This window comes from Pecten maximus, chromosome 2 (genome assembly GCF_902652985.1).
Source record: "Pecten maximus chromosome 2, xPecMax1.1, whole genome shotgun sequence".
Taxonomy (NCBI): domain Eukaryota; kingdom Metazoa; phylum Mollusca; class Bivalvia; order Pectinida; family Pectinidae; genus Pecten; species Pecten maximus.
The window spans coordinates 43365034-43378700 of NC_047016.1; the positions used below are offsets into that span (position 1 = coordinate 43365034).

The 13667-nt window shown below is 35.9% G+C and overlaps 1 protein-coding gene across 1 annotated transcript in view; it reads left to right on the forward strand.

Annotated features, from left to right (window-relative positions):
- LOC117343225 (pappalysin-1-like) overlaps positions 1–8653 on the forward strand; it is a 74708-nt gene extending 66055 nt beyond the window's left edge. The window contains exons 15-21 of the mRNA XM_033905567.1: positions 120–363; positions 3402–3592; positions 4182–4389; positions 4864–5026; positions 6105–6243; positions 7264–7460; positions 7960–8653. Of these exons, the coding sequence (XP_033761458.1) occupies positions 120–363; positions 3402–3592; positions 4182–4389; positions 4864–5026; positions 6105–6243; positions 7264–7460; positions 7960–8253 (1436 nt within the window). The 3' untranslated portion in view covers positions 8254–8653. The remainder of the gene's footprint in view (positions 1–119; positions 364–3401; positions 3593–4181; positions 4390–4863; positions 5027–6104; positions 6244–7263; positions 7461–7959) is intronic.
- The last annotated feature ends 5014 nt before the right edge of the window (positions 8654–13667 follow it).

The following is a 13667-nucleotide window of genomic DNA, read 5'->3' on the forward strand; positions in this document are numbered from 1 at the left end:
CATTGTTAGATTAGTCTAAGCCAACTAAATACTAAAACATTGAACTGTATTGAATAACTTTGCATTAAACAAATTATACCTGCAATAAATGCGAAATATTTCTTGTTTTATTTCGATAGGGGTTCGAATATTTTTTGCATCCCGGAACATAAGTTTTGCTGGGATCCGCCTGCGATCTCCTAGGTATTGGAATCCTATACAGTTGGCGTCCTGTTCTGACGATCAGGTCTATAATCAGAAGTCCGGGCGGTGCATTCCTAAAGCCTGCACCACGACCTGTACTACCCCGAGTGTGTCTAATGGACGAGCCAAATGTTCCGGATACAGGGAAGGCGATATCTGCAGTATACGCTGTAATTCGGGGTTGGTTTAAATTGTTACAGTTAACAGTAATTCGGGATTGGTTTAAATTGTTAGAGTTTACAGTAATTCGGGGTTGGTTTAAATTGTTACAGTTTACATTAATTCGGGGTTGGTTTAAATTGTTACAGTTTAAAGTAATTCGGGGTTGGTTTAGATTGTTACAGTTTACAGTAATTCGGGGTTGGTTTAAATTGTTTCAGTTTACATTAATTCGGGGTTGGTTTAAATTGTTATGGTTTAGATTGTTACAGTTTACAGTAATTTGGGGTTGGTTTAAATTGTTACAGTTTACAGTAATTCGGGGTTGGTTTAAATTGTTACAGTTTACATTAATTCGGGGTTGGTTTAGATTGTTACAGTTTACAGTAATTCGGGGTTGGTTTAAATTGTTACAGTTTAAAGTAATTCGGGGTTGGTTTAAATTGTTACAGTTTACATTAATTCGGGGTTGGTTTAAATTGTTACAGTTTACAGTAATTCGGGATTGGTTTAAATTGTTACAGTTTACATTAATTCGGGGTTGGTTTAAATTGTTACAGTTTACATTAATTCGGGGTTGGTTTAAATTGTTACAGTGTGCAGTAATTCGGGATTGGTTTAAATTGTTACAGTGTGCAGTAATTTGGGGTTGGTTTAAATTGTTACAGTTTACAGTAATTCGGGGTTGGTTTAAATTGTTATAGTTTACAGTAATTCGGGGTTGGTTTAAATTGTTTCAGTTTACAGTAATTCGGGGTTGGTTTAAATTGTTACAGTTTACATTAATTCGGGGTTGGTTTAAATTGTTACAATTTACAGTAATTCGGGGTTGGTTTAAATTGTTACAGTTTACAGTAATTCGGGGTTGGTTTAAATTGTTACAGTGTGCAGTAATTCGGGAGTGGTTTAAATTGTTACAGTGTGCAGTAATTTGGGGTTGGTTTAAATTGTTACAGTTTACAGTAATTCGGGGTTGGTTTAAATTGTTACAGTTTACATTAATTCGGGGTTGGTTTAGATTGTTACAGTTTACAGTAATTCGGGATTGGTTTAAATTGTTACAATTTACAGTAATTCGGGGTTGGTTTAAATTGTTACAGTTTACAGTAATTCGGGGTTGGTTTAAATTGTAACATTTTACAGTAATTTGGGGTTGGTTTAAATTGTAACATTTTACAATTGTTTCTTGCCTTATTAGTCAACAGTCAAGACTATTTTACCGGGATGTTGGGACGCGATGAAATGTTTCCCAACGCCGCAGTTCTGTCGCCAGTTATTAAGGTCAATGTAAAAAGTGAATTCAGTGATATTTTAAAAGCCTATAAATCACTACTCCGGTGCTATTGAACAGACATAACTTGATCAGCTGTTAGTATCTGTCCCATGGCTAAGCTTGGGCCAAGCTGTTGACATGTTATGTGTTAAGCTGCTTGTTAATATCGGCAAAATATGTGTTAAAATGTATGTTTCAGTAGAACACAGTAACCTCATGTAGATCACCGATATTGCTTAAAATTATCACGTGCCGTTATACTCAAAAGTGTCCATAGCTGATAGTTGAGACATTTTTTTGACCGGCTTTGACTTTTTTAAAGCATAGGCATAAATGCAAATGGCGACACTATCAATTAAAAATGCCATTATTAGATACCATCAGTGCATCTTACCATAGTAAGAAATATGTTTTTTAGACAAATATTTAAACTGTATATCTCACTCCAAATCCTTCGGTGGAACTATTTTACCTAAAAACAGATATCTTGTTTTGTATAAATTTCTCCATAGTGTCTAATAATAGCCATGTCGGATATATCACCAGATGATCTTAAAGCAAGCTTACTGTTTACGGGCAAAAACAAAGGCGTTTAACCTTATCATGCATTTGAATGCTTGGTTGCGTTCGGATATATTCCATACACACATCGCTGTTTTCAGGTTTACTTAACAGTTCGGCAATTTTGGCAAAATGTGCTAACAAACGCATGTTTTAGGATAATCTGTTCAGATAATGCGCATCACATATCCTGTCCAAAAACACAATGTCCGCATGCTTAGAAGTGCCCATAGATTGCAATTTGGGCATTTGTTTGACCTGTCTTGTCACCATAAAGGCACACACTTTTTTTCTTTGAATTTTAAATGTAGATGGCGGCTGTAAATAGCATAACACAGATATTGGATACATGGAGGTATTTCAATTATCAATATGCTCCTATCGGATAAACAAAGAAAATAGTTACACTGTGGGTATGGGCATGTGTATCGTTCGGAAATCTGATTTTCACTTCAAACTCAGCGGTTGAACTATATTTCCTAAAATTTGTCCTCTTGCTATGATCAGAATCATTAACAGTGACTGATAAGAGCATTTTTGAAACTAAAATACTGTATCTCTTCTTTATGTGCTATATTTGTGTGATGGTATTCACAACCGCCATTTGCATTTTTGAAGGTCATGTCAAATAAATGTCGTTTTGTGCAACATATTTGATCCACACGAGCTTAACAGTTTGCAAATGATTTGCAAATTACATGTCAAAAGCATGGACCATTGTTAGCAATGAAACATACTAACAATTCATCAAATTACTTTTGTTAAATTGCTCCAGTGAAGTGATTTACAGATTTGCAAAAAATATCACTGGATATGCTAGTGAGCTTCCCGTACAGAAAATTTATAATATCGCTTTATGTTGTGAACTTATGAATTCATGAAACAGGAAACATAGTTTTGTTTTACTCAGTTTCCAGAGATTTATTGATAGTTGTAAATGTATTCCTGGTGGTATTACTTGCTGGATTAAACATTAGTTACATCCATGTCAGCATAATCGAATAACCTAACTTTAAATCGGTATATCTATCGATATTATCACGCATGCGTGGTTAAATCCTGATCGCGTCACAATGGTGCGGCCTAGTACCATGTAGCGAGAGGTAAACTGGTATCAGACAAGGGTCCTGAAATGCACATTATCTGATAGATTCATAAATATAAATGATCTTATGTGCGAGTCGTATTCCTTCACGTCGTAGTAAATGATACCTGGTCATTACAGATACGAAGTAGTGGGAGTTCTAAATGAATACACGTGTATCAACGGAACCTGGCACAGTGTGGCGCCCCTTGATTGCCTTCCTGTTGACTGCGCACAACCGGAAATCGCATTTGCATCGGTGGTATGCCCAGAGGGAACTTTATACGGAAGCACATGCACGTTCAAGTGCACGTCCCCTGCTAAACAGAAAGGTAATATCTGGCGCTTATGATGCTGATTTTTAAAGCATTGATAAAAAATAGTTAAATAATTACATAATTTGTATCAATTTAATAAATGAACTGTAAAACTGATAATTTTATCGCAAATGACCTGTAAATTATTTACGAGGTGACGTCGGCGTTGTTACAAACGTTTAAAGGAACTGCTGATTCATGTGTGGTACTACTCTTTGAGATTCTTGGTTAGTTAGATCTGCTTGTGGCCGTTGAGGTTCAAGTTACCCTGCTCGCCATATTTGAATTCGTATCAATGACACCGTTTCAAAGATGAAATTATCCTGAATAATATTCAGTTGAATAAAATATGACGTTATGCTGGAGCATTTCGACTTACAGATGGAGAGTTTGTTAATAGAAAGTATTTATTTACTTTAAGAATTTTATTTTTGTTTTGTTGAAATGGAAACAAAATATATTCTGTTATTATATAGTTTATAAACAGGCTATCGTTTTTGTTAAGACAATAAGATAAAATTAATAGAAAAAGTAGTTTCGTGATGCTTAAAAACAGAGAAGTTGATGAAACACACTATGCTTGGTTTTGTTGTTTGTTTGGAAGGTACTGGAAACACCCTGACGTGTGAAGCGGACGGCCGATGGTCATCCCCACGTGCGTTCTGTCAGGTTCAGTGTTCTAGTCCAGGGGCATTGGTCAGTCAAGCCAAGCTGGTGACCAAGTCATGTAGAGCGGGGTTTCAATCTGTTGGAAAACGCTGCAAGTTTAAATGTTTCACCGGATATCACATGGAGGGCAGACGTGCTTCAAGGTATCCAATTGTGTTTTGTTCAATTTATTGAAACCAATTACAAAATAACAAAATACTCTTTGCTAAAACTATATTTAGATTCAAAAATAAATTGAAATCAAGTGCTGTAGTATCGAAAATTCAAACGGATATTTTTATCATTTTATTAGAGCAATTTATTTGTAGTGTTATGTAAACCATATACGAGTGTTTTTTCACGGAGGGTCTATCATGTAAAATTGGTTGAATTTGTTGGGAACATTCATTAATGACCATTATTTTTCTTATTTCGTTCTAATGATCCCTTTATACCCCGCCCCTTTTTTTTTTTATATATATTATACCACAATGGTGGACAAATTATCTTAAAGATAGTTTATGCATCCTTACTGTCCTGAATCTGTCATGTTAATTATCTTTGTAAATCCTTATCTGTCTTCTCGGCGTATAGTTTCAAAATGAAGCCACTTTATTCATAACAAATTAAATTTGTAGACGGACTGTGGTGATGCGATGCGATGAGGACGGGATATGGACCGGCGGTCAGTGTGAGAAGATCACGTGCCCAGCCATTGACCCAGTATTCACAGGTCTCTACTCGTGTACCGACCTCATGTTCATGGGTAGTGCTTGCACACTGCGATGTCCGGATGGCCAGGTACATCGACATTTCATTTTGGTACATTATGTAATAAAGAAAAGCAGGGATAGCCATATGTAAACCCCCGAGGATTCGGGGTACCAACTCTCATGTAAACCCCCGAGGATTCCGGGTACCAACTCTCATGTAAACCCCCTGGGATTCCGGGTACCAACTCTCATGTAAACCCCCGGGGATTCGGGGTACCAACTCTCATGTAAACCCCCGGGGATTCGGGGTACCAACTCTCATGTAAACCCCCGGGGATTCCGGGTACCAACTCTCATGTAAACCCCCGGGGATTCCGGGTACCAACTCTCATGTAAACCCCCGGGGATTCGGGGTACCAACTCTCATGTAAACCCCCGGGGATTCGGGGTACCAACTCTCATGTAAACCCCCGAGGATTCCGGGTACCAACTCTCATGTAAACCCCCGAGGATTCCGGGTACCAACTCTTTTGGAAAATAACCCATATTCTCATAACTACCGTTCGAAAAATTGTAACATAATGTTACAGTACCTAGGAGTTGTGGGGAATTTAGACAAAAAACTCGTGTTGCTAGGTACATTGTACCTGACAGGCTTTTTAGGTTGTAAACAGACATGCTCACATGATTACTCGGCTACCTCTGATAAAAACCTACACAACATCGATCGTTGATCGGCGAAAATTTGAAGCTTACAGTTAATACTAAGTGGCAAATTTTGTAAAGAATCTTAATTAGCATCAAGTATTACAAAATAAACCAATCAATGATCGATCGGGTGGCAAAATGGTAACATACTTGCCTTTCACCTGGTCGGTCGGGGTTTGATTCCCCGATCGGACGTGAAAAGGAATGACGTCACCTGCCCGACCACGTGGGTTTTCTCCGGGTACTCCGGTTTCCTTCCACAGTCAAACTCTTCGCGCGCTTCTATCCGGACCAACAAGCGTGATTAATATAGGCTGATATAGGACTTGTTTCACAATTGTTGTAAAATAGATAAAGTTTACAGTATATTACACCAGGAGAAAACCTAACGAAATCTAACCAGGAAGACTCTGTCAGTAAATAAACCACTCAAACGATAAGTTTGTTCCGTGTTACAGCGTCCTCAGATGATTAAGTGCACGAGATCAGGGCAATGGTCCGGACGGTTCACGATGTGTCCCTCGGGAATGTATGGAAAGTGCCCGGATGTACTCGAACACGACGGCGTTGTTTTCAACTGTAATAATAACTACATTGGTACGTAAAGCTAGTGTAACAAGGTCACCAATATTAAAGAAATCATGTAAGGTTTGACTCATTCAAACATTGTGATATAAGGGAGGTTACTCCTATATTTAGATTTTATGCCGTCGAAAACATATAAGGTTATGTTGCAACATGCACGTTTCGTCTGTTTAGTTTTCGTTGTTCTAAAAAGAGTCAAAGGTCATAGTCGATCATTTGGACATACTAATGTACATATATTTGCAGATATTTGTTTTTCCTCTTCAAATCCAATATCAAAAATTATTAAGATTACATTTGTATTCAATTATGGGTATTTTGCTCCTACACGTCTAGATTTTAACATTTCTTTTTACCTATTTCAAGGTGTTTTTTTAATCGCTTCCTGTTATAAACGCTTTAGGTCCTGAGCGTCACTGACGAGTCCTAGAAGGACGTAACAGCTGTATGACACTTACTTTTTTTATTGATCTATGCTCTACTGTATCAAACTTTCATTTGTTTTTGAAAAGTTTTTTTGAGAAGGTATAACACTGCTGGTGAATTTTTCAGGAAATCTGTAAGATATGTTTATCACGTTTTAGTTCATTTGAATAGTAACATGGTTCAGAAACTACACGTATACTGAACGTTCTTTTGATTTCTATTATAAAATATGAATGTTATTGAATTATTGGGTCTTTTGCACCTATCCTTTTAGATTTCGATATTTCTTCTGACCTATTTCAAGGTTGTTTGGTCGCCAATTCTTATCAATAGTCTAACCCCTTAACATTTCTAACGATTCCTCAGAAGACGAAACAGCTATATATATGGGGCACTTAAATTCATTTCGGCTCTACATGTAACTCTCAATTCGTTTGTTAATTTCTTATTTGTCTTTGCATTATAATTTTTAGAACTCATCAAGTTAGAATCCTTTTGAAAATTAGCTGCATGATATTGTGTATCCTTAGCGTTAATACAAGGAGAGCGCCGAAAGGCTAGTTTCAATATTGATACCTTTCTGCATCATTTATGTATTCTATACAGGATACCAATGTAGCGTATCGTGTCTGCTGCCAAACTATCGGCCAATTCTGAATGGACGGACGAACAGAGTCAGGGGACAACTTGTACAACCAGGAACCATTTCCAAAGATATTCCCGTGCGTCAGCTCACATGCACTGCCCTGGCTGAATGGTACCCGGATCCTAACAACCTCAGATGTCTGGAGATGTGTGAGGAGGTAAAGACACTGCCTTTGATACATACTCCATGTGATGTTTGTCGTATCCCGAACAGCTGATAGATAAATCAGGCTGATACTTTAGACAACTAAAGGGGCATTCCTTCGTTTGGATTAAGTTTAGGTCGTCAAAATTAAAACTTACTGGAAAATACGCATTTCTTTCCAAATAGTAAAAGTTATAATCTTTACATTAATAAGGCAGTTTTGCTCCCAAGATAAACGAAAGTTTTTCGAGTATTAAGTCCTGAAAATTGCACGAAAAGGAAGAATTAAACACAGTTACATAGTGTCTATATTGTTACAGAAGCTGAAGAGGTAAAACCTCAGTTACACTTACACAGTAAATACTAGTAGTCAGTTTCACAATCTTCAGAAAGATTGAAATTTTAATTGAACACGTACCATCGAAACAGTTGTTGTGCTACCTCCTGTTATTTTTATTATCGATCATGTCTTAGTTTATGTAAATTGACGCTGTCATATAATATTTTTATAGGATGCCATTCGAGATGGTTTCTGTGACTGTATCAACAATCGAAAGAGGTGTGCTTGGGACGGAGGCGACTGTTGTAAATCGACATCCATCACAAACATGGTCCTGTCTTTCCCTGATACCAATCAAAATGACTGTTCTTGTCAAGATCCAAACGCTATAGAAAATAAAAGTAAAAAATCTAAGAAAAAAAGAAAGCAGCGCAGAAAGCGACCGAAGAAATCGAGACAAAGGAATAGGAAAAAGAATAAGCCCGTTGAAAGGGACATCAGCTTCGAGCGACTCTATGGGAACTAAAGGGCGAAAGAAATTATATTCATTTGATATTTTGGAAAAAAATGATACTCATTTATTTTAAGATATAAAAAAGTAATCTATGAAAGAACGAATTAACATTGAATAAATCAAATATCGATTTAAATTATTTAATCATTATCGAAGTTTTACATGATCAAATATAGTTTCGTTAACATCAAACACCACGTTTTTAAACATTGTGCATAGCACTGCAATCATTGTTTACGCGATTATGATCATGTTGAGGTGAAGAATGACATTCATAGTTATATCAATCCAACAAACGGCGATACTGATCACGTGACATATTCCAACTGACAAGTGATATTTGCATGTGTGCAGAACCATCGATGTATATTGTGCTTTGACAACTGACGGTTGCCCATGTTATAATTGTGAAGCGCGACCACTCCCCCCCCCCCCCCCCCCCCCCCTTCTTCACTCTTCATCCCTACAGCATTCCAAGTTACGCAGTTTGATTCCATATGAAATTTCCAGTGGGTGTGATTTTTTGTTTAGCTTAAAAGAGGGCTTTGTTCGGATAGCAATAAAAAACTCCTCTCCTTATTTTAGAAGGTAATTTCTGTAATCACACCGAGTAATACATATCTATATATATATATATATCATTTGCATATTACAACCTTCAAACGTAATTAAATCGGATGACTGAATCGTGAATTGTGATCTCCATAACACATACACGTGAATTGTGATCTCCATAACACATACACATGAATTGTGATATACAGTACACATACACGTGAATCGTGATCTCCATCACACATACACATGAATTGTGATATACAGTACACATATACGTGAATTGTGATATCAATAACACATATACGTGAATTGTGATCTCCATCACACATACACATGAATTGTGATATACAGTACACATACACGTGAATCGTGATCTCCATCACGCATACACATGAATTGTGATCTCCATAACACATATACGTGAATTGTGATATCAATAACACATATACGTGAATTGTGATATCAATAACACATATACGTGAATTGTGATATCAATAACACATACACGTGAATTGTGATATCAATAACACATACACGTGAATTGTGATATCAATAACACATACACGTGAATTGTGATATCAATAACACATACACGTGAATTGTGATATCAATAACACATACACGTGAATTGTGATCTCCAGTACAGCTGACTTTAGTTAATCCATTACTGTAACTTAAACCTCCAGAAATACCATTGAGGAACCACGGCTTCCTTGTCTTTATCAGTGGTATACCTGACTGTCTGGGGATGTAAGTCTTGGAATGAAGGTTGCTGGATATAATTACTGAACAGTTAATTATATAAACAACACTATCATCATTTTGCACAATCCAAGCCTGGTACCGATAAAAGTAGTATTTTCTGATAATTTCTCCTTTTTTGAACACTTTTATTTTACAGTCTTACATGTGCAATTAAAAAGACCGATATTTTTGTTTTTGCATTCATTGTAGGAGGTGTATCTAATGTGGATGCAGGTTTTTGAGTAATTCTTGAATTTGCGATCGAAGCTAATCAAAATGAAAAAAAAAATTAATTAAACATCATCCAAGATAGATTTTTCTACAATACGTTTGTTTACTGGATTATGGTAATATACATTTCATATGAAATTGTGATGGCGATGTACATTTCGTGTGAATTAGTGATAGCGATGTACATTTCGTGTGAAATAATGATGGCGATGTACATTTCGTGTGAATTAGTGATGGCGATGTACATTCCGTGTGAATTAGTGATGGCGATGTACATTCCGTGTGAATTAGTGATGGCGATGTACATTCCGTGTGAATTAGTGATGGCGATGTACATTCCGTGTGAATTAGTGATGGCGATGTACATTCCGTGTGATGGCGATGTACATTCCGTGTGAATTAGTGATGGCGATGTACATTCCGTGTGAATTAGTGATGGCGATGTACATTCCGTGTGAATTAGTGATGGCGATGTACATTCCGTGTGATGGCGATGTACATTCCGTGTGATGGTGATGTACATTCCGTGTGATGGCGATGTACATTCCGTGTGAATTATTGATGGCGATGCACATTCCAAATTCATTTTTTAATCTTATCCATGCGATCAGCATTTAATTGATTAATTATAACTTTCTAATTTGGTACATGTACATCTAGTCAGTTAATTCGTTAACTGATTAATTTGGTATATATGTTTAGTCGTTTGGTTGATTATTAATTTCCGTTTGAGTGTGTCAGTGATTTATTGATGGAGTACTAGTAATTGACTTTAAATTTGATCCCTGACAGGTCTGATCATACGATACAAACAACAGGCACGTTCACTGTTCTATGGAAACAACAATATATACTGCATATTCAATTATTAATCATGAACAACACTGAATCATATCAGTTTTATGTTTTAAGTCAGTTTATTATGTTTAATCAGTTTAATATTTTAAATCAGTTTAAACATCATCACTATTTTACATTAAATTCAGTTTAAAGTTTTAAATCAAAATGAATTTATAACACGTGCAATTTTATGTGTTAATATTCCATGTTGTAGATATTATAATTCATTCATATCTTTTCCTGTATTGCTAGCATACTAGCTCAGATTTGCTTTTATTCTTCTCTCATTTAAAAAAGGATAAATGACTGTACTTGATATGTATACCTATTTGAGTATAGCCCGGTTGTTGCCATGCCAACGTAAACATCTTGTATTATCAAAAATATTTGAAAATCAATTAAAAGCATGGTGATCACACAGACATAGAAGTAGCAAACGTTTAGTTATTATTAAATATTTCATTAATTGATCGTTAAGCCATTAAGTCTAAAAGGCTTGAGCAGATTTAAAGTTAAAGATCCATAAAACTGATGTGTGTTCTGTTTTAAAGGCCTCTATTGGCTGACAGCAATACTAACAAGGATAATTCACGAATTAAATCAGTTTATACACAATGGTTTAATTCTGTTTTTACAATTAGTATCAACAACATATTATACATTTAACGTATACGTGTTAACATAGGAGGTCTGAGAGTCAGGTGAAAGGGGCCTTTAACTTCTCCACATTTGAACGGGGAATCGAAATCATTTTTTTACAGGGAGTGGGCTTATCACTGCGCTTAAATATCACAAAATGATAGCATCGCGTTTGTAAACGAGTCTTATATTATATAACATTTTAAAGTGTGACAACCGTTCCTTTGTCTGTTTAATGCTGCAGTGTTTTGACAATGAATATCTGCATTTTTTTCAGTTTCATCTGAATTCTCATCCTAAAGGTATGCAGTTTTAGAAACGATGGGACAAAATATAAAGATTTAAATATATGTATGCATATACAGTATATCACTCTTACACATATCTCACTACTCATCTCACTCTTACATATATCTCACTCTTAGATATCTCACACTTATAGATATCTCATACTTACAGATATCTACAGATAGTTACAAAATGATAGCAACGTTGTTACATATATCGCACTCTTACAGATATCTCACTCCTTACAGATATCTCACTCCTTACAAATATCTCACTCCTTACAGATATATCACTCTTACAGATATATCACTCCTTACAGATATCTCACTCTTACAGATATATCACTCCTTACATATATCTCACTCTTACAGATATCTCACTCCTTACATATATCTCACTCTTACAGATATCTCACTCTTACAGATATCTCACTCTTACAGATATATCACTCCTTACAGATATCTCACTCTTACAGATATCTCACTCCTTACAGATATCTCACTCTTACAGATATATCACTCCTTACATATATCTCACTCTTACAGATATCTCACTCCTTACAGATAGCTCACTCTTACAGATATATCACTCCTTACATATATCTCGCCCCTTACAGATATCTCACTCTAACATATATCTCACTCTTACAGATATCTCGCTCCTTACAGATATCTCACTCTTACATATATCTCACTCTTACAGATATCTCACTCTTACAGATATATCACTCCTTACATATATCTCACTCTTACAGATATATCACTCCTTACAGATATCTCACTCCTTACATATATCTCACTCCTTACAGATATCTCACTCTTACAGATATCTCACTCTTACAGATATCTCACTCCTTACAGATATCTCACTCCTTACAGATATCTCACTCCTTACAGATATCTCGCTCTTACATATATCTCACTCCTTACAGATATCTCACTCCTTACATATATCTCACTCTTACATATATCTCACTCTTACAGATATCTCACTCTTATATATATCTCACTCTTACAGATATCTCACTCTTACAGATATCTCACTTACATATATCTCACTCTTACATATATCACACTCTTACAGATATCTCACTCTTGCAGATATCTCACTCTTACATATATCTCACTCCTTACAGATATCTAACTCCTTACAGATATCTCACTCCTTACAGATATCTCACTCTTACAGATATCTCACTCCTTACAGATATCTCACTCCTTACAGATATCTCACTCTTACAGATATATCACTCCTTACAGATATCTCACTTACATATATCTCACTCTTACATATATCTCACTATTACAGATATATCACTCCTTACAAATATCTCACTTACATATATCTCACTCTTACAGATATCTCACTCTTACAGATATCTCACTCTTACAGATATCTCACTACTTACAGATATATCATTCTTACATATATCTCACTCTTACAGATATCTCACTCCTTACAGATATCTCACTCTTACAGATATCTCACTCTTACATATATCTCACTCTTACAGATATCTGACTCCTTACAGATATCTCACTCTTACAGATATCTCACTCTTACATGTATATCACTCTTACAGATATCTCACTCTTACAGATATCTCACTCCCTACAGATATCTCACTCTTACAGATATCTCACTCTTACATGTATATCACTCTTACAGATATCTCACTCTTACAGATATCTCACTCTTACATATATCTCAGTCCTTACATATATCTCACTCCTTACAGATATCTCACTCTTACATATATCTCACTCTTACAGATATCTCACTCCTTACAGATATCTCACTCTTACAGATATCTCACTCCTTACAGATATCTCACTCTTACAGATATCTCACTCCTTACAGATATCTCACTCCTTACAGATATCTCACTCCTTACAGTATCTAACTCTTACAGATATCTCACTCCTTACAGATATCTCACTCTTACAGATATCTCACTCCTTACAGATATCTCACTCCTTACAGATATCTCACTCTGACAGATATCTCACTCTTACAGATATCTCACTCCTTACATATATCTCACTCTTACAGATATCTCACTCTTCCAGATATCTCACTCTTACAGATATCTCACTCTTACAGATATCTCACTCTTACAGATATCT